The 21,695-nt window shown below is 41.2% G+C and overlaps 1 protein-coding gene across 1 annotated transcript; it reads right to left on the bottom strand.

Annotated features, from left to right (window-relative positions):
- Positions 1-2,274: 2,274 nt before the first annotated feature.
- On the bottom strand, positions 2,275-17,054 carry tcf19l (transcription factor 19 (SC1), like). The gene is made up of 5 exons (XM_008279609.1): positions 16,784-17,054; positions 11,713-11,882; positions 8,719-9,112; positions 5,976-6,486; positions 2,275-4,739 (listed from the first exon to the last, which is right to left on the bottom strand). The coding sequence occupies exons 1-5, from the start codon at positions 17,052-17,054 to the stop codon at positions 4,397-4,399; spliced, it is 1,689 nt and encodes a 562-aa protein (XP_008277831.1). The 3' UTR covers positions 2,275-4,396.
- Positions 17,055-21,695: the final 4,641 nt, after the last annotated feature.

Below are 21,695 nucleotides of genomic sequence, written 5' to 3'. Positions count from 1 at the left end.
TGGAAGAGAAGAAAAAGCCTGAAAAAAGGAACAAGGTAAGTCAATCCAACAGAAATGCTTCATGAAAGATAACAATAATAAACTGGGATCCATTACAGCACTGCTGTCTTAGGCTGTACAGCGCTTATTCTCTTAATATTTTGTCAAAATTCAGTGTAAAAATATAGTTTTTTTTACATTTTAGTAAACAATAAATGTGAATACTGTATATTACAGATGTAAATATTGAAATATTCGACTGTGCTCACGGTCGTCTGAGCCACCAAACCTCAGCGGCTGTGAGCAGTAATTCTGTAGCTTCAAGCGTGAACAGCAGAGATAAGACAATATCCATTATGAAGTGTAAAAAAAAAATAATAATAAATGTGCGCGATAATGGGCTTCAATTACGAGGATGTTCTCTTTGCTCGTCGAATCACAAACCTCAGTGATTGTCTCAAAGAAAACAGCGATGAAAATAATAACCAGATTTATCACATCTCCGCCTGCCATCACAACTTCTGGGCTTTTTTTGTTGTTTTTTTTTAAAAGCAACACAAAAGACCTGAGGAAAACAAAATGTAAATTGTATTCCTATCAATGTTTCATCAATCACGGCTTGAGCTGCGTTCAGAAGAATCTATAATGAATGAGATGTGTTTCAGATCACAGCCTCTTTCTTCCCAAAGATGATGAAGATGGTTCTGTGGGGAAGATAGTGCAGCCTGTGAAGATGTTTAAAACGAAAAGAAAACACCACAATGCAAAGATGAATTCACTGAATATTCTTTTATTTCTTCCCTGATAACTTTGATGCTAATGGCATCTAAGAGAATTATGACAAATGGATTTTATTCTGTACAACCCCGACAAGCCAGCAAAGTCAAACTGTGCTGCGTTTCTGCATTTCAGTGTGATAATTAAAGTTAAAAAAAGCTGAACGCTGTGAACTTGTGATTCAAAGCTCTGACAGAAACTGATTTCTGAAACATGTCCTGATTTCCAAAAACCTTTGATTCACCGCGTGTCTGAACTCATCAGTTGCTTTGACCTCACAAATCCAGCACATGTGGGGATTTTAACAGTAAACCATCCACTCTGGAGCACAAAACAGTGAACACAAAGAGGCAACGGCGGCCACAAACTCAGTCTAATCTGTCAAAGCCCTGGACGTTTGTGCGACAACTGTTTTTCATCTCGGAATAAAAAGGGGAACTTGCAGATCTGCACAGACTGATTTATTAGAGGAGCCCATTATGCGGCGCCCTGGTGACCCCGCTGCTGCTTTCTGACCACAATTAGAGTCTATAAACGCAGCGGCCAAGTATTATTTTCATTTAATGAAGTCGACCACTGTTCAATTAATTTGGGGCTTCGCGTCTCAGAATCCCGCTGCAAGAAAGAGACGCTGAGAAAGAGTAAGATGTCGGGAGGAAACGCTGGATTTAAAAAGGACTTTAACTTTGATAATATCATTATGATTAAATGTCTGTCTTATAGTAACACCTGCAAAGGCTAAGTGTCTGTTTAAACTGTTTCTGGTTGTTGAAATGTCGTCTTCCTACTTGCATGCTGGTTATAAAGAGACACCTCCTAATGCTATTTGAATTGTTGAAACCAAATGTTTATGCTCCATATTTGTAGTTTTCTGCCCAAAATTCACTCGGAAACACAGTTCAGGGCAACAGAATGAAGGATTTTTGTATTAAGACTAGTGCTGCTTGCATCGTAACATGGATAAAACACAGCCTGTAATGTGTTTAATAAGAAAAATAATTTGATATATACTCTGCAGGCAAACATCTGATCAATCAGATCTGTGACGCCATGATGTCAGAGCAGGAACGAGGAAGAAAAAGAGGGTTTTTGTTGAGTTTAGTAGAAAATAGTTTATAATTTTAACTTCTTATAGTTAGAATGTGTTGTTTAGATGAACTTTTCTGTTGAATTGAGTGCAGTTTGTTTGATTCACTCTTTGTTCAGAGCGTATTCTGGCATTTGGAGTCGATGTTAGCAGGAGTGCTTCACCTACATTGGTAGTTTTGAAGAAGCATGTGTGGCACAGGGTTGTAGGGTGACTGACATGGTGTGTGTTGGCTGTACTGGTAACACCTCTGAGATAGTCGAGGTATCCATCCTGTATTCTGATGTCCTGCTCAATGCCTGTAGTGTTGTTTGTCCCTGGCAGTGCTGCCCTAGTTGTCCAGTGACAGCGGCAATGATATCCAGCTCTCTAACGTGGCTCCTTTTCCTGTCATTTTAAAGCAGAAAGACACTGTACAGCTTACAGCGATCAACTTCAGCATTTGTTTATTTATCACAGCATCGATGCAATCACACACTGCAGCTGGAAATGATTTGATTTCTGCAACTCTGAAACAGCAGCGGTGAATAAACTTTGATTTTTCAACATTCGGAGTAATTTCCACCCACTTTTATTTACTTCGCGTCACTCCAACTACTTAAACTTGTCAGCGATTAAATTACACGTTGAAACCATCTTTTCTCACCGGCTGCCTGTTTCAACAAACACATAGAAAGCAACCTTTCCAAGACAACTATGTGACAGACAACATGGAACAGGAAGAGACGCGCAACGAGCTGCGACAACAACAAGCACTGAGTGAAGATAGAAAGATTTAAACGCGCATTTAAGCATCTTTGGAGTCCAAACATGAACTGCAACCAGAAAATGCAAAAACTGGAAACTTTACTGGGAGGATCAAACTGCAATAAAATCCATTTTAAAAGACATTCAGAACAAAAATACAAGAGATCAACAGAGAAAACTCGACTTTTTTCATTTTAAATCTGAGCAATCGCTGCTAAACAGAACCACACAGGTCCATAAAACCTGTGTAATCGCATGAGGTCATTGTGTTAATATCTATACAACTGCGGTGATATGTGAGAATGCTGCTAAACAGGAACACAAACAAAGCACTTCAAATATCTGAAGCGAAATTGGAGCCTTTTGGCTGGTAAAAAGGCCATTTTTGTTTATTTTGGAATCAATCCAAGTGGAAAAACCAGCAATCAGATGTTTTTCTCTCCCAAACCTTCTGACGTTGTCGTGACGGCTGTTTAACCAGTCGAGCCTCAGTGAGGCTGAAATCACATAAAATCTAATCTGACTGCACTCCAAGCATTCATTCATCTTAATTCTGCAGCCACGCTATCAGTCAAACGAGTTAAAATGCTTCTTTTTTTTTTTCTTTTTACACTTTTTTTTTACTTATTTTATTGCTCAAGAATCATGTTTTTTTTCTCTCTGTCTCACTTTTAACACACTTAAAAAGCTCGCAGATAGCGGTGCTGATCAAACACCGGCACAGACAAACTATATTTTTCATTTTAACACCACTATTATCTGAGCAGCTCAGAGGAAGAGCTGTGAGGAAAATGAGAAAAGTGATGCAGGTTGTTCAAACACAAAGACTGGTTTTTTTGTTTTGGGTTTTTGTTGTGAGTTACATCGAGCAGAAATTTAATGTTAAAAAAAAAAGGTGCTTTAGAGTTTGATTTCATACTCAAGCAGCACCTGAGTGAAGATCTGTGAACTGGCCCGGTCCGGCTGCTTTTCCAGCCAGGACCAAACCAAGTTCAGTAGTGTGAAGAAGAGTTGTTTAAAAGGTGAAGCAGGAAAATTCATCATTTTTATAAACCTGTTACATCAGCAGGCGATATTTCATGTCATTTCCCTGTAATGAGTCACGCTGTCAGCCTGCACTTAGAAGAATCCAGTCCCATCAGACGCTTTCCTTCCCCCCCCAAAAAAATTAAAAATATCCAGCAGCTGCTCCTGCAAGAAGTGCCTTGAAACATCTGATTATCATCTGGAGAGCAGCAACAGCACACGTCTGCTGTCACATTTCTTGGCATTTAATTGTCTTGAAGCCTCACACGCCCCCTCCGGGAGAGCTGCACTCCGATGTTTAACCAAGTCTAATTATCGCAGAGGTAAATGTTCGCTGAAGGTCCTTCGCCGCCTCGAAAAAATCGGCCTGGTCAGTAAAAATGCGTAGGAGGCGGCAGGAAGACGTCCAAGAGGGTTTAATCGCTCCAACAGTGGCAGCCTGATCGGCCACATGTCATTAATCTTCCTGCTGCAGCTCCTCACTCAAACATTTCGTGGTGTTTTCCCGCCCCGACCACACCTCTCTAGGCAGTGGAGTTGAAACGTTTCATGACAGTTTTGCCTCCTTTTTTTTTCCCCTCCAAAGCTCTGAAAAAGGTCCTCAGACATGCACGGAGGAGATCCCAGAAAGTGCTTCTCTCTGCTTCGGAGGTGACAGGAGCAGCTCAGTGGCCATTAGACGGGGCAGCAGAGTGTGCTGAACGAAAACTCTGAAGGAGACAAACATTTAAAGGGAGAAATGTGAGAGTTTCAAGTGGGGAATTTAATTTCATTTACTCCTCAGCGACAGCCGCAGTGGAAGTCTGCGTTGGGGTCCATGAGCAGCTTCTTGCGGTCCACGTGCAGACAGTCTATGTGGTACCAGGCGTCGCACACGTCGCACTGGATCCACTGCACCGTGTCCTGCTGCGGCAGCCGGCACCGCGGCGCCGCGCACGGCTCCACCGACCCCACCGCCGCCGCCTCCTCCTCCTCCTCGTCGTCCTCGTCTTCGGAGGAGGAAGATGAGGAGCCGGAGGAGGAGGAGGAGGCCGAGGAGGTGGAGGAGGAGGACGAGGAGGATGGGGAGGGCAGGGAGGGCTGGGGAGGCGGAGGGTGTTTCCTGGGCCGGCCTCGTCGCTTGCTTCAGTCGGTTAAAGACGGAAACAAAAAAAAAAACAGGAAGAAGAGAAAAGAGGTGAGTTTAAGAGAAAGCGACGAGAAGAGGACTAGCTTTTGTTTAAAGCTGCTGCGTAGAACTTCTGTCTCCCCCTTCTGGCAGGGACGGTAATTACACAAAAGTGTTGTTTTCGCTTTCTTATTTAATATCTTGTGGGAAAAACGCTCATTATTGGTGAGTCTTGTCCTTTTTTGTTGCAGTCAGGTTTTATTTTTATCAACATTTCACTTTGTTGCCTAGTAGATTTAAATTTGTCGAGCAAAGCAAAGGTGTGTTGTCATTCTGGCACAAGAACTGTGTATTAAGCGTCTCTGTGAGGTTTTCACACCAACATTGTTGCTGAAATGTGGGAAAATGCTTCAAATTCCTTCACACAAATCAAGAACTGCTGCTTGTGCGTGTCTGTCAATGTGACGCTCAGCCACACTTGAAGGTTATACAGAAACGTTAGCAGGTTTGACCCAGTAAAGATTACCGATTGACTTGTACGATAAGCGACCACAATCCCACGTGCAGTCGACCCGTTTAGTCAGATTAACGGAACACAACACAGGTGTGAAGGAGGGTTTAGACTGTAAGCTTCCTTTTAAAGCAGAGTTTTTTTTCCTTCTTCTGGAGCATCAACAACTTTTCTTGGATGCTTTAAAGGTTTTTCCTCACCTCTGGCAAACCAATTATTGCCGGCTGATGTACGACCGGTGCAGTGGTGCAGAAACGCAACCACAGAAACCAGATGTGAAACTCTCACTCTGCGAAATACAGAAAGCTTCTCCTGGAGCCGACAGACTTAATCAGCGCCGTGTGAACTCGTTCGGCTTGAATGAAACGCATAAAAGTCGCATTGATATTTCAGAAAATCTACGTTTTTACTCGACGTTTTCCACCGAACGACATGTTTCGAACAAGTTAGGTGACAAAATGTAAATGTTCACCTGCTGTTTGTTCATAATTAACCTGATTATTTATTTGTATCTTGGCAACAATATAAGCTGCAGAAGCTGTGCAATAAACATTTTTGACACAAAGCTAAGCTGAGATGTTTACCTGAGACTTTGGTTCTACCAGATTTGCAAGCAAAAAAAAAGCTAAATTCTCTAACCCTTTACAGCTGCTGTGTGTAGATTAGAGGTTTTGACTTCAGTGATAGTTTGAGAGATGCAATGATCAGCGTTGCGGCAGGTTTCTTTCCAAGCCTCTCACCTTGCTGGATGATGGAACCTGTTGAACTGCACCCTGCCTCGGTCCTCGGTGCGGATCCTCACCGAGGGCGAGGCCAGGCTGTAGTTCTCTCCTCCCACCACCAGAGGAGAGAACACCGGGGAGCTGTGGGCCCTCCGCCTGCCCCTCTGCGCGACCGGCGAGCTGTGTGCGGGTTTCTGCTGGCGGAAAGCCGCGATGTTGCCGCGAACCACCGTCTTGACCCGGTGCACGGCCTCCGCTTCCTGCTTGTGCACGGCCACGTTGGTGAAGGAGGCCTGCAGGAGGTGGTGGTTGAGCCGGCTGTTGGTCATGGCGCCGTGGAAGCTGCCGATGGTCCGGATGCCCACGGGGAAGGGTTTGGCCTCCAGCGGCCTCCTGACGTCGCCGTGGATCTTAGGCTGCAGCGGAGGAGCAGGAGGAGGCGAGCTGAAACTCTCAGACTCCGACTTGTAGAGCCGCCGCCTCTTCTTCCCCCTCGATCTCTGTCCGTCCTCCACAACCCCGACCAGAGCTGAACAACGACAGAGAGAGAAAACGCTGTAACAGGAGTGGAGGTCACATCTAAACTCCATGTTCCAGCAACATTTACATTTCCAGCACCTTGAAACTGTCGTACTGAGACTGCACAACAGCAAACCACAACATCGACTGCAAATCTGCACAATTTATTCTAATTTTTTAGCCATTTGCTCTTTTCCAAGTGTTTATTTTTAGGGTTTATTTGGTGAAAACAGTGACAAATAAAATGCTTTTGCTTTTTACAAGCACCTTCATTAATTGACTCACATTCAGTGTTAGAAAACATTTCAAAGGTCCTTCATTGTGTCTGCAAATAAATCAAAGCCTCGCCGTTCCCCACAATGTGCATTTCAGTCTTTTAGCTTAAAATACTGCAAAGACGGTTATTTTACTACCGCCATTGTGTTGTGTTGTCATGTTTTGTTTGCCGTGTTTAAATTGTACGTTTGCACTACCTTTTTATATTGAACTACTGTTTCCATATTTGTATTTCTATTATTACTTTATCCTATTTCTATTTTATTCTTTTTTTTTTGGTCTTATTTTATTTTATCTTATCTTGTTGCACTGCATTCTTTGCACGAGCACTTTAGCTCTGGATCTGGGAAACGCTGTCTCATTTCACTGTGTACTGTACAGCCGTATGTGGTTGAAATGACAATAAAGCCCTTTGAATTGAACTGAATTGAATTGATACAGCAGCTGTAAACACTGTGTATCTCACACTTGTTTACGTTCCATCACCCACTATTGTCCACCTGTATCAGGCGTCAATAACTCTCTATTTATTGTTAATAACTGTCATTTTGCACTAAAACTGGTTCACGTTGAAACAAGCTCTTTCACAGAATCTGCAGATATTGACCTTGTTTTTCTTCTTTTATCTTATTCACCTGATCTCATACACACCTTGTATTTATACTCTGAACCTACATGTTTACATACATACTGCACCTCGTCAGTACTTTATGCACTACGTTTCATTACACTTTTGTATGTGTTCAGCAATGTGGAAAATCCAGATGTGTTCTGTTTTTATAGATCTTCTCTGAAGCTGCCTCTCTCTCTGCCCTCCCTCCCCTCCTTGCCCCCTGCACACACTCTGGACATTAACAACTAAACTGGACTCAAAGCAGCACAAGGACAGCCTGACACTACGCCACTTTACAGCATAATAAGCCAGTTTACTGCACTGTCAATCATTTCATGTTGCGTGATTTGCACTGTTTTCACTGCACATTTGTTTTCTAGATACAAATCCAGTTCAGAACCAAAGTCTTAATATGTGCCTTATGCAGATTCTTCTGTTCCTTTGTGTTTACTTATATTCTTAGCTTATTATACGGTCAGATTGTATATTTTTTAGCCTATTGTATGTTTAAATTGTATATTATTTGGCCTATTATATGGCTAAATTGTATATTTTGTAGCTTATATGTTTATCTTAAATGTTTTTAGTACATTTTTTCAACTGTGTGTGTGTTTTAAATGAGGGTTCGAGAGAACCACAATGTCAGTTCTCTGTATGTGCACACAGAACTGACAATAAAGTAACTTTGACTTCACAAACTATTTTTTGACTACACTTATATATTTGAACATTTCTTATTGTAGTTTAATAAAAACTGCCTGCTTTTGTGAATGCATTGACAGAATTGCTGCTTAATTTTGTTGTACACTGTGTTTTTACACATATCTATATTAGTTAAATACTCGTTCCCCTTCTGCAGCCCGTTGCTTCTGTTTAAGTGCATATGTGCAACACCAGAGTCTAATTCCTGGAAGGTTTTCACATACGTGGCTGATAAAACTGATTTATTTCACCATAACTGCATAAACCCTGGTTGTTCTAAACAGGCTGTTTTGCTGTTCCTGATCTCGACAGGTTTTATTTTACGCCTCCAACTTCACTTCAAATCTGTAACAGCTGACTTAAACCCCATTCCCTTCAAAACTGCAGCTTCTTTTGTTGTCAGAAAGCTTCAAAAGTCAGCAGCGGTGTTTTTAAGGCCCCAGCTGAGCTTTTTTTAAGTTATTTTTTTGACCTTTTTGCCGAGAGAGAGACAGGAAAGTGGGGGAGGAGAATGGGGGAAGGGGTTGCAGCAAAGGGCCATGAGTGGGATTCAAACCCATGGCCGCTGCATCAGAGGCTATAGCTCCTGTACATGGGTCGCCAGCTCAACCAGGTGAGCTAAGGCGGCGGCCCTCAGCTGAGCTTTTTTACCTCCTCGGCTTCTGGGTTCGTCCGAGCTGTCGTCCTCCAGCAGCACCGTGTGGGCCGACTTCCTCCTGCTCCTGGAGGTCACCGGGAGGGATTTGGTCGACGGCGCCGACGCTGCAGAGGAAAACGTGGGAGGCGTGGAGGGAGGGAGCAGCGAGGACAAGCCCACGGCGAGGGGAGGCGAGGAGGAGGCGCCGGGGTCGGACACGGTGCCCTCGTGGCTGTGGCTCCTCCGGAAGGTCCAGGCGCTGCCCTTCATCTTGCTCAGGCTGCCGATGGAGTTGAGGATGACGGTGGCCCGGTTGATGGACAGCTTGGAGAGGTCCAGGTTGGCGGCGACTTTACGGTCCGAGCTGGTCCTGATGCGGTTCTGCAAGTCGGAGGAGAACGTCCCCGCCTAGGAAACAAGATAAATACAATATTTCCAACTGTGCAGTGAGGGCCAAAGTGTGTCAAACTTAACCAGGTGCTCGTATAGGTTGTCTGATGCATTTTCATTTAATGTTTTCCTGCATGGAAGAATTCTGGAGGGTCCAGAGAGGTTTGTTTGAGTCAGAACCAAAATAACAAGAATTGAGAATACATTTTTTTTAGGCATTTTTGTTACCTGGAGTTTCATTTAGCCATTTTTGTTTATGAAATGGTCAGAAACTGCTCACATTTCTGCCAAAAAAGGTAACAGCCTTTAATACTTCTACTATAAATGGACTAATCCTCACTGTGATGTGTGATTATCCACCTTAAAAGTGCACACTGAGGCTGTTTTCCTGCCTCCCCAGACTTCAGCGAGATTTTAATTAAAGCACAAAAATATGACAGCACCGAATTCTGAAAATGGCACTTAGTGTGAGCGAGCTTCCATGTTTCCCAGGTAAAATCTTTTGGGGTTGTTTTTTTTTTTTAAAGTCTTCCAGCTATTGTGACACGAGTCAAAAGGTTTTTCTCCCCCGTCGCAATTTTGCCGACATTCTGAATACCATTATTTCACCTAATGGGGCCGGAACAATGCCTGCACACGCTGCTGAGGCATGAGAGGGATGGAAATTAAAGATCTGTATTTTAATTAGCGTCTGCAAACTGCATGAAAACAAACAAAGTGTTGGTTCTCCTCTCGTTACTTTCCGACTCCCCCCAACCCGTCCGGTGATTCTACTGAAGACTCACAAATGTGTAGTTTTAAAAACAGCTCAGCCAAACAGTCGGTCACTGGGAGCAAATAATATTCAAACAGCAGGAAATAAAGTGGATTTGTTGCGGACTGGTTTCAGCAGGAGATTAATACACATTAGGTTCCCTGCTGGGTATTTACACCACAGATCTAAACTCAGTGTCATTATCCCAACTTCCATTTCGTCTCACAGCCACTAAATACAATAATTTATGATCTCAGACTGTGTGAAAAGTCTAAACTAGAGGACAGAGATCAGCGGGTTAGTGAGGCATGTTGAGCTTAAAGTCAGAGTTTTTCGTGTCACAGAGGTCCTTTAACCTGCTACATCACCATGGTAACTGATGCTGCACAGCTAACCTGCTCTGGATGAGGTTCTGCTGAGAATTTATGATTTAAATCAGCTGTATGAAGCTAGTCTCCCTTTCACCAATTAGTCTCCTGGTGATATTCTCTGAGGGAAACAGATTCCCAGCTGAGGTGCTTCTTGTTTATTCCACTAAACGAAGCCGTGCAGTTACAGCGTGCAAACTGACACCAGAACCTGCGCTTGGTCATTTGATGATGCAGAAAATGCAAAAAGATGTTTTTGTTCTTGGTTCTGATTTGACCGTTTTACACTGCAGGTGGTGCAGCTAATAGAAGACCTATCAGGAAATGGATCAGTCGACTGGTATCAATCAGAGAGAATATTCGATCAATAGCATTCATTTCACATTGACTTTGAAAAAACTAAACATCCACATACAGTCGTCCTCAAATGTATTCATACCCCCTCATTAAAGAAGGAAAAAAACAGCTGAAACAAGTTGAAATTGACAAAAATAATAATAAATAAAAATTTTATGAAAATCATGACATTGGTTTTGAGTTGTGGTTCAACAGAAATATTAAATAAAAAACAAAAACAAGCAATATGGGACCCGTAAACTAATATTTAGTTGAACAACCCTTTGAGCCAATCACTGCCATCAAGTGTTTTCTGTAACTCAGTCAGACTTCTACACCTGTTGAGTGCTCTAACTTGTTCGGGACAGTTTTTTTTGTTTTTTTTTTATTCTTTTCAACCACAATTCAAAAGCAGCGTCTTATTTCACTAAATTATAATTTAGCAAATTTTTATTTATTATTACTTTTTTCAGTTTCTAGTTATTTGAGTGACTGTTGTGAATTTTGCCTTTTTTTAATGGAAGGACATGAATACATGTGAGGACGACTGTATCCGTCATTATGGGTCAGTGTCAGACCTAAATATACTTCTTCCATATCGTGTTTAAATGTATTTGCAGTGAAACAGCTCCTAATGTGCAGCTGTTCATTAGAAATAAGGAGCCGATTAACAGTTTTCTACCAGCATTCCTCTCATTTGCAGCTTTTCTTACTGTATTAAATATGTTATATTTTTCAGAGCTCTCCATTATATCAACTTGTTCCTCTTGACCTAAGCAGGCAGCACACATTGGGTCGGTTTTGTGCAAAAGACTTGTTTTTATGCTAAAATGTAAAGAGTCTAAAGAAGAAAACCTGGTTCATAAAGGAAGCTGGGAACCGCCGTCGTAATACCCGATATCTCTGCTTGGGATTTTTAGGATTTATCGAGCCAGCTAACACAAAAAAGCCCGGCTAGCGTCTTAATACATCCCTCAGAAGTGTTGTATTTGTTAATGCAGCAGAGAGAAAAAAATGCAGACTGGTCCTTTAACCCCAAACTTAATCAGATAAGCAAGTCTTCAATATCTTTACTGTCTTCAATCGTGTTGTATATAAAGCATCTGTGTTGGTAAATTAGACAGAAAGAGTCAATTATGTCTCGTTGAACAACTTATTACCTTTGGAATAGTGATGGCATCGAAGTCCAGCGGGCGAACTTTCACCTTCTGGAAGAAGAAGTAGAACTCGGGGCCTCCTGCCGCCGACTGGCCGCCGAAGCTCAGCGTGTCTCCGTCCGAAAGCTCCCACTGGAGGCCCGGCTGGAGGCGCACCTCGTTCACCCACGTTCCTGTCGGCACACGAGCAACCAGAGGTGACCAAAGGCTCCTCCACACACTGCCGGCGCTGAGCTTTCCTCACAGATAGACGCCGTGACACTCATCAGGTCACGCCGACATGTAAGCGGTGAGAAACTCTCCAAAGTCACACAAACAAGCAGCAATTTTGCGGTTGAGGGCAGCGTCACCCGGAGGCCCGATAATCGCACAACTTTTTTTTAATATACGGCCGTCTGACACACGGCGAGGAATAAATCAAGCAAGCAGAGCCCCAGAATGAAGTCATTTGTTGACTATCAATGTGTTTACAGCTTCCAGAGTTCAGGGGAAAATGTAAAACAGTCTGTGAAATGGACCTAAAACCGCGGCGCTGGAAGGCTACAAGGCAATCAAACGGCCATGACAGCGCGGCGCCGAATGAGAGATGCGGGACGAATACTAAAAATGTAGGTTTAATGGCAAAAAAAAAAGAAAAATGAAAAATGGGTGAAACAGACTGTGAAATTACTTGAAAAATTAGGCGGTGAGGGACGGCGTGGTGTAGATCCTCAGACCGTCTGAGTGAAGACTTTCACTCTCCATCTCCTGCCTCACACCTCCTACATCCTCTTCTCCTGCACTTCAGATTAAACGGAGGTGAACACGATGCCGTGACACCAGCATGAACGCATCACATCCTCTGATATTAGACCTGAATTCAACTAGATTCTTAATTTGGCTGATTTAAACGCGTCACTCGTTAACCTGCTTATTGTCTGAACTTTGAGTTGACTTCACAGCCTCGACTCTGGATGAGTTAAACTTCCTCAGCACCGACATGTTTCGGATGTTTCAACACTTTTATTATCATGTCATCCTTGTATTTCTTTATATTGAGGCTGCAGCTGGTGATTCTTTATCCCTACTGATTATTTTCTATATTAACTGGGGGGATTTAGTTAACAAATTAGTGAGAAACATCCAGTTTCCTAAAACCCGACGTGACATTTTCAAATCCTTGGTGTTTATAAAACAATCTCCAAATACATTTAATTTACAAAGAAAAACCTCAAGCTTAGTAGAATTAAGAAATGCTTCACAATTTGATTAATCAGCAGGTTAATAAATACTAATCAGCTAATTTTCCGTCTTAAAACTGAGTCATTAATCAGCTGCTTTGCTCTGAATGTATTTACTGCAGCATAAAGACCGACTCCTCGTCTCTCCGTTTAGGACACCACTCGTCTGATAACACCACAGCACACATTCATATACTCTGACATTTTAATAACAGAAAGGTAATAATTTGGATCTCAGATATGCAGGTAATAAAGCAAAAGAAAGGAACTTAATAAGTGTCGATGCATCATGCAGGGTCTCGCTGAAAGGTGGGAAAATGCTGATAAAACGCTTTGAATAACCGTCGGTGGTTTCGTTTGCTCGTCACCGCCGTCACTCAGAACCGTTTTAATACATTTACTTTTAGGTTTGAGGTTCAAATACGGCACCGTTTAAGGATTGTTTCCACTCTAGGTGGTACTGTTCTCGGCTGATCGATGAGTTGTTTAGTCTATAAATATGCTGATCAGTGTTTCCCAAAGCTGATCACTCAAAGCAATTATCAAAATAGTTGATGATTATTTTAATAGCCGTCAACTAATCGATTCATCTACTTGTTCTTTAGCATAAAAAGTGTCAGAAAATGGTGCAAAAAGGGTTTAAAGTCTAAGACGACAAATGTCTTGTTTACTGGAGGAAAAAGAAACTGGAAAATAATCAACTTTAAGAAGCTTGAATCAGAGAATTTAGATTTTTATTCTCTTTAAAAGAAATTATTTGATTTGGTAAATACTTGACAATATATTTAACAGCTGACACCAAATCAGTTTTATCTATGAGGTGGTTGGTCGATAAAATGTGTTTCCTAAAGTCCAAGATGACAAATGTTGTGTTTTGTCCACAATTCAATTCTATGAAGTTGGAATCAGACTTTTGTGTTTTTTTTGTTATTTTGTCATTAAAATAACGACTTAAAACAACGAAAGGATTATTAAAATATCAAGAAATTAAAAAAATATATAAGAAAAACTGTGAAAAATGTCACTCAGCGTTTCCTAAAGTCCATAACTCTATCCTCAAATGTCTTGTTTTGTCCACAAAGATGTTCAGTTTACTGTCATAGAAGGTGAAAGGAACCAGAAAATGTTCAATTCTATAAAGCTGGAATCAGAGAATTTTGATTTTGTCCTTAAAATAACTACAAAAAAAACAATGAATTGATTATTAAAATATCAGGAAAGTGAATAAAATATCAGTAAAATTGTGAAAATTGCCAAAAATAATGTCCTTAAATGTCTTGTTTTGTCTAAAATCCAAAAATAAAATTTAAAAAATTGCCTTCTTTTCTTTAAAAAATTAGTCAAACTAATTAATCGATTATGAAAATAGTTGACGATTAATTTATAAAATGACAACTAATCAATTAATCTATTAGTTTTTCATGCATACAACGTAAATAAACTGAAAAACGCTTGAAATATGTTCAGTTTACTGTCATAGAAGAGACAAATAAACTACAAAATATTCCATTTTAAGGAGCTGGAATCGTTTTAATTAACTATTAACTGCAGCTTGTTTTTTGTGCGGATTACTAATTTCTCATCGTGACTCTGAAGCATTTAGATGAAATGAAACGTTCTCCAGGAGGAGATGAGTTTCTGACAGAAGCTTCAGCTTAAAGTGGGACTGGATGGTCGGTTAGTGGAGCTCAGGTGATCAGCCGGTAAATCAGAACAGCACATCAAGAAATATAAGATTCTGTGAGTTAAATTTGTGAAGTTATTCAGCGTAACATTTCTGTTCCTGCTCATACTTGGTTTAATTTACACAAGTGATGAATCAGGTCTTTCACTTCATGTCGAGTCAAAGTGTGTGAAAACTTGTGTTTCTCATAGATGTGCTGATGTTGTTGTAAGCGGGCGTGGCTTCACCTCTTCCACAATGACTGTTCACGGTGAGCTGTTTTAAGTTCAGTCATCTCAGAAACAAACAAAATAAAAACGTGAGTTCACTGTAATTTAATGTTATTTATCTGCAGGAGAAAAGGCTGCAGCTTCAGGACCCCAAGTCTGGGATCTCAGTCTGGAACACAACTCAATCTGATATAGTGAACAAGTTACAGTTTATAATGTGTATTACTCCCAAAATACTACTTTATCTCCAAGTACTTTCACATTTAAAGGTTTATTCCCCCAAATAGTACTTCCATAATGAATAACTTGTGGTTTTTGTTTTTTATACCATCCAAAACACTACGTTCTGTCTGAGAACTTATAGTTTTGAAGTTCCTGCACAAATATTACTTTTCTAATAAATGACTGGTTCTAAAGGTCTGTTCCTTCAAAAACAACACTTTATGAACAAGTACTTTTACAGTTAAAGGTTTATTCCACCCAAATAGTACTTTTATAATGAATAACTTTTTTTTTTTAAGTTTTATTCCACCAAAATACTTGTTTATGTCCAAGTACTCTCAAATTTAAAGGTTTATTCCTATCAAATAGTACTTCTCTACTGAATCACTTACGGGTTTTTTTTTTTATACCATCCAAAACACTACGTTCTGTCCGAGAACTTGTAGTTTTGAAGTTTTTTTTTAACCACACAAATAGTACTTTTCTCATGAATGACTTATGGTTTAAAGGTTAGGTCCTTCAAAAATACTACTTTATGACCAAGTATTTTTACATTTAAAGGTTTATTCCACCCAAATAGTACTTCTATAATGAATAACTTGTGGTTTTAAAGTTTTATTCCACCCAAAATACTTGTTTATGTCCAAGTACTCTTACATTTAAAGGTTTACTCCTATCAAATAGTACGTCTCTACTGAATAACTTGAGGTTTTAAAAGGTTTTTTCTTCCAAAATACTACTTTATGTCCAAGTACTTTTACTTTTAAAGGTTTATTCCATCAAAACACTACTTTTCTAATGAATGACTTGGGGTTTTAAAGATATATTCCACCCAAAACACAACTTTCTGTCCAAGTATTTATAGTTTGAAAGGTTCCACATAAATAATACTTTTCTAACAAATGACTAATGGTTTTAAAAGGTTTGTTCCTTCCTAATTACTACTTTATGACCAAGTACTTTTACATTTAAAGGTTTATTCCACACAAAATTCAACTTTATGACCTCATATTTCTACATTTAAAGGTTTATTCCATCCAATACATTACTTTTTGTCCATGTACTTGGATGGTGAGGTGCAGTCAGACCATTGTGTACCACAGAACAGGCTGGCAAAGTACTTTTATGTCCAAGTGTTTCAAATCTGAAGGTATATATCCCCCCAATTGTACTTTTCTAATTAATGACTTGTGGTTTTTAAAGGTTTATACTACCCCAAAACACTACCCTATGTCAAAATACTTTTACAATTTAAGGTCTGTTTCATACAAATAGTACTTTTCTAATGAATTACTTTGGGTTTTTGAGGTTTATATCATCTAAAATATTAATTTCTTATAGTTTTAAAGTTTAATTTCACCCAAATAGCACTTCTCTGATGAATGACTTGTGGTTTTAAAGGTTATTTCCACCCAAAATACGAGTTTATGTTCAAGTATTTGTCGTTTTAAAAGGTTTATTCCACACAAATAGTGCTTTCTAACTAACAGGCTATGGCTAACAACTTTTTCTTCACCCAACACTGTACACAGTTGTAATTTAGCCAGTGTGAAGTGTGTAAACAAGGTGATGCCACATTATCACACCCAAATACAAGCTCATCAGAAACATGGATCCTGGAAATGTAGCCTTGTGTTCAACTAGAAAATAGCCAAACTCTCTCAAATCAGAAAACATTCCTTGATGCGGACACTGTGATGATGCAGGATGTGTTTGTGTGGTGTCGGGCCTTTTCTCACCGTGGCTGCTCCGGTCCTTGACGTGGACCGTCCAGCCCTCCTCCTGCAGCGCCGGCTCGCCTCCGCCCGCCTCCCTCTCGGCGTGCAGCTCGGCGTGGATGCGGGACACCGAGGTCGAGTCCAGCGTGACATCACACAGCTCCGCCGCTCGGCCCAGACGGAACACGGAGCGGCTCAGCGCCGGCCGGAACGTGTACAGGTCCCGCGCCGAGTCGCCCGAAGACGACCCGATCCGGAGCAGCTGGAAGCACGGCTGCACCCCGGACAGCATGACTGAAGGGGCTGACTGTCTGCCACCGCCCGGCTGACTCCCCCTCACCCGCAGGCCTCCCTCAATCTGTGAGCGGCCCTGAGTTACAGGAGGCCGTGACCCATCTTCACATACAAGTCTGTGCTAGTAAACTGACCAGAGAGCGTTGACATAAAGCTACACTGAAGGATAAAATATTCCAAACACAGTGTGAAGGTTACAGACAGGTGCAGCAGCTTAGAGCAACAGGTGTCTGCATTAGTGTGGAAAGCCTCCGTCTTATTGTGTCCTGCTGTGCATGCATGAATAAATAATGAGCGCACGGAGCACTGTACGAGCTGCTCAAGTGTGGAAATGAGCTCCCGCACTCTGTTATGAGCCCCAGCTCAAACAGACCGAATCCCCCGTGGAGTGGAGGCAATAAGGGCTGCAGAACACAGAGGCGCTGCAGTGTGGGCTGGATGTGAGCCGCTGCAGTAAACATTAAAACTGTGACAAGCAAACCTGCTGAAAAGCCTGACAGCCGTGACTTTTAGCTCCACGGCTGACGTTTAATATTTGCAGGTTTGCACAGCTGTCAACCGAGGCGAGGCAGATTACAATCCCAGCCTCCTGACATCAGCTGACACCAGGCGGCTCACAGGTGGAGAAGCCTGACAGGGTGGAACAGCTGAGGACTGTCTGATCTGCAGGGAAACAAGAGGAGAGGCACTCAGACACACAGCAAAAGTTTAATTGCTCTGCTTTGGAAAACAGCTTCTAATTTATAAATGGTATTTTTTTGACACCTTAAAGCATTAAAACACTTTTTTTTTGTCACTTTATCTCAGGCTGCAGTTAAATTAACCCAAAGTGAAGCAGAAACACACGCACGCTGGGTTTCGTGCACCAACACTGTCAGTTTGACTCTGAACTTTGAGCAGCTGCAGCCTGGATCAGCTGCTGCTCTGACAAATCATGGCAGCACAAAGAAAAGAGAAGCAGCACAATGTTCAACTGTCAATTAAAACTTCCGCTTCTGTGCCAAAATCTGCGCAAATCCTCGCGTAAAGTGCGTTTTTAATCGACCAGAGGCGGATTATCGGTGAAAACGAGAAGGATCGGAGCAGCGAGATCCCCTCGACATGGTTTTAGCCTGTCGGTCACGGCTAGCTGTCGTTAGTTCCCTGAACAAGTCAAAGCTGCGACTTTCCGCTGCGACGCAGCTGCGCGTAAACTTGGAGACTTTGGCTCCTCGGAGCGGTCAGAAACAAAAAACTGCTCAAGCTGCAGGTTTAACTCACTAACCGGAGCTGAAGGAGAGTTTTTTCGCCGTGTTTTGTCTCCGTTGTCACCGTGCTTCTCTGCGGCTCTTCTCCGGGAGGAAGTGCTTTGAAATTTGGCGCGCCAGTCCCGCAGCTTCCTTGCGCGAGAAGCGGCGTCACCTCCGGCTCCGCCCCCAACCGAGCGACCGGCGCGGCTCCAGGGCGGCTTGGGCAGAGACAGGAGCCGGAGCGGTGCCAAAACACTGATCATCCGCCAAAAATGGATCCACAAAGACTCTATCCCCACGTCTGTGTATTATCCTACCTGCTCTGTGCAATGCCAGATAACACATAGTGCTGTTTAAATATCCTTAAAGGACCAGTCCAACTAAAAAAAACTGTTTCCTAGGAGTCAAAAAGTGACTGCAGCTCCTACATTGTGACTGAAACGTTGTTAAAGCACCAAAATGACATGATTTAATTCATTAGGGTTATATTTAAAGATTACAGCCCAGAGGATGATTGTAAAGGATTGTATTTCTTTATTTAATCTACAAGACAAATCAAGTTAATTACACTTTTAACAAGGATTTTAGATTTTAAAATATGAAAACTAAAATATTACCTATAATCCTGGTAAATGTCATTTCTGATTGAACAGCAAACATGTTTTTGTTTTAATTTTTTTTGTCACAATTATTCTGCTATGAGAAAGCCTGATAGAGGTGATCTTTGGCAGTAGCCACAGACACATTGTTGGGTGTATTTGCATGTTCCTCACTGTCTGGCCCAGATAACAGCAGCTGGATATAAACTGGGCGATGCTGCTTAACCTTCAAGTCACTGAGGTCATTTATTTGATATTTTGAATTAGAAAATGTCTGAAAAATCCACTTCTTTGCCAATTTGTCATAGTTTTCTGCAGGAATTGACCCATTGTTGTGACACATTTAACATTATAAACTCAGGTTTTCTCAAGTGTAAGAAAGCGGTTGGGTCTTACATGCACTGCATTTGGAAATGTCCTAGAATGTTTAAATTCTGGCAAAAAGTCTCACAGGAAATTGACTCAGTTTTTAATAAGAAAATAGAAATAAATCCTGGTTTGTTTCTGGTAAATCTTCCCAACGAGGGCGGCTCTCGTTGACAAGGACCCAGCAAAAATTGCGGCTTCTCTTGGCAAGAAGATGCATTTTATTCCAGTGGATTAAGCCCAGACCCCCAACTAGTAATCAGTGGTGTACAGAAGTCTTTAAAGTCTTGCTTATGGAACATCTAAGTTCAGTTCTGATGGGAAATGAGAGGATTTTTGATAAAGTTTGGGCGCCCCTCCTAAACTGTCTCCCAGATTGTACAGCAGGCCTCGTGCATAGGGGGCGTAGCGATGTGGTCTGGCGTCCCTCTTGTACTCCTGTATCCTCATAATGCCCTCTGCTGGGTTAATATAGTTCCTTATAGTCCTTTGCTTTGGTTGTCTCTCTCTGAGCCACTGGACTTATACAAGCTCTGAGACCTCTCTGTGGTGTCCTCTGTAGAGCTGCAGTTAATACGTGAATGTTCTGAACACTGTGCTGCTATTATGTGTTGTTTTAAATATTTAGTCTCTTTTTAACCCCAAATGATCTGTAACATGCTCAAAAAAAACATTCTAAACCCAGGTTTTCTCGTAATTCTCCACTTTTAACCATTAAACTTCTGCAGCGAATCGTGGCTAATAAACGTAGATTTACTGCTGCAGAGGACACTTAAAGCTCAAAGTGATGATAAAAACAGCTCAGCTGATGGAGATGAGACGGCGTCAGACAATAAAGATCATATTTCTGAGCTGTCGGTACATCTTGAGGCATCTAGCGCAGCAACAGGAAAACCCTTACGTGTATGTGCAGCCTGCAACAAGGCAGAGTTTCCAGAAAACAAGTGGTACGTGACGACTGTGTGCAACCAAACATGAAGCTGTAGCTCTACTGTCACGTGTTTTCAACTATTTAATCATCATGCATCGAGAGTTTTCTAATGTTTCAAGTAGTTTTTAATATCACACATGTACAAACAAGATGGCTGCTCGGAAGAGTGAAGAAACACTCAGATGATTTCATACTTATTTGTTGTTGATCAAAGTTTTACAGATTCACCAAGTCATTTATATTTTGCTGTTAAAATGATAAAAACACAAATAACTCAAACGTACCTTCATTTTCTTTAAATGTAGTTTTTTTCCAGCATCATTGAAACAAATAAAATTAGCTTTGCAGGAGCTAACGATCAAGAATCGTCTAAATCAATGTGTGTATGAATAAATAATATAAATCAGAACACCTGCTCCAGCTAGAATGATTGGTAGCACTGCAGTCGTATTCAATCATCATGTGTGAATATATACTTGTTGGTAAAATGACATTAAGTCCAAGAATTAACTGTGAAGATCCATTCGAGGTAGCACCATAAATATCATTTCAAAGCTTTACACACAAAACCAGCTGTTGCCTAAACAAGACATTTATCATCTCGGTCTTTTGGGAGACACTCGTCAACATTTTTCAGCGTTTTCAGACATTTTATAGAACAAACAACTAATGGAGACAATAAATGACGATGAAAGCAGATGTTAGTGACAGCTCTGGTTGTTTCTGGTGTTTCGCCTGCATGCCTTGAATAACTCCAAAGTCTCTGTTTAGACTGTGATGAACGTAGTTTACAGATGGGTTTTCATTTATAATGTGATGTAAATAAATAAAAATTAAATCATAATTTTATAAATCCCTTATGCAATCATCCTGTGGACGACAATCTTTAAATATAACGATTGAAATCACGTCATTTGGATGCATTAAAACATTTCAGTCACAATGTAAAGGCTGTAGTCACCTTTTGTCCTGGAAATTCAAACATTTTTGATTTTAAACCTTATATATTTCGACTCTTGTCCTGCTCAGCTCCAAATTCATTCTGCAGCAGGACAACAAACCCAAGCAGTTAGTTCTTAAGGAGCTGAAATCCGCCACCAGAAGAACACAGAGTCCTGCAGCAGATGGTTTGGCCCCCTCAGCGTTCTGAACCAGTCTGGATTACACGGAGAGACGCAAGACAGCCTGAATGCACAGAAGAACTGTGACAAGTTCTGCAGAATGTTGGAACAACCCATCTGCCAGATACCCTGAAAACTTACACAAGTGATCGGTTTCTGATGCATGTCTTAGATTTAATGTGAGCACAGATGAATCTGAAAAACAGCCTGTTTGGCTGAAATAATATTCTGATGTTCTGCACAGTGAAGAAGAAGAAGAAGAAGAAGAAGAAGAAGCACATTGTTGAGAAGAGGACGACTTTAATAACAGCACATTGACACTTCACACTGACGTTATAAAGTCATCCAATTTTAAAACAATTTTTGCTCAATTAATTAAATGTATGATTTGCC

Source organism: Stegastes partitus, unplaced genomic scaffold (assembly GCF_000690725.1).
Source record: "Stegastes partitus isolate 25-593 unplaced genomic scaffold, Stegastes_partitus-1.0.2 Scaffold165, whole genome shotgun sequence".
NCBI classification, from domain to species: Eukaryota; Metazoa; Chordata; class Actinopteri; family Pomacentridae; genus Stegastes; species Stegastes partitus.
This window is presented reverse-complemented; position numbering and strand designations above follow the sequence as displayed.

Excerpts from the sequence above, each read along its gene's own strand:
- tcf19l (XM_008279609.1), bottom strand. The coding sequence starts at position 17,054 with ATGCTGTCCGGGGTGCAGCCGTGCTTCCAGCTGCTCCGGATCGGGTCG. Across the intron at positions 11,883-16,783 it reads CAAGGACCGGAGCAGCCACG|GAACGTGGGTGAACGAGGTG; the intron begins GTGAGAAAAGGC and ends GTGTGCCGACAG. Across the intron at positions 6,487-8,718 it reads CGAACCCAGAAGCCGAGGAG|CTCTGGTCGGGGTTGTGGAG; the intron begins GTAAAAAAGCTC and ends GTCGTTGTTCAG.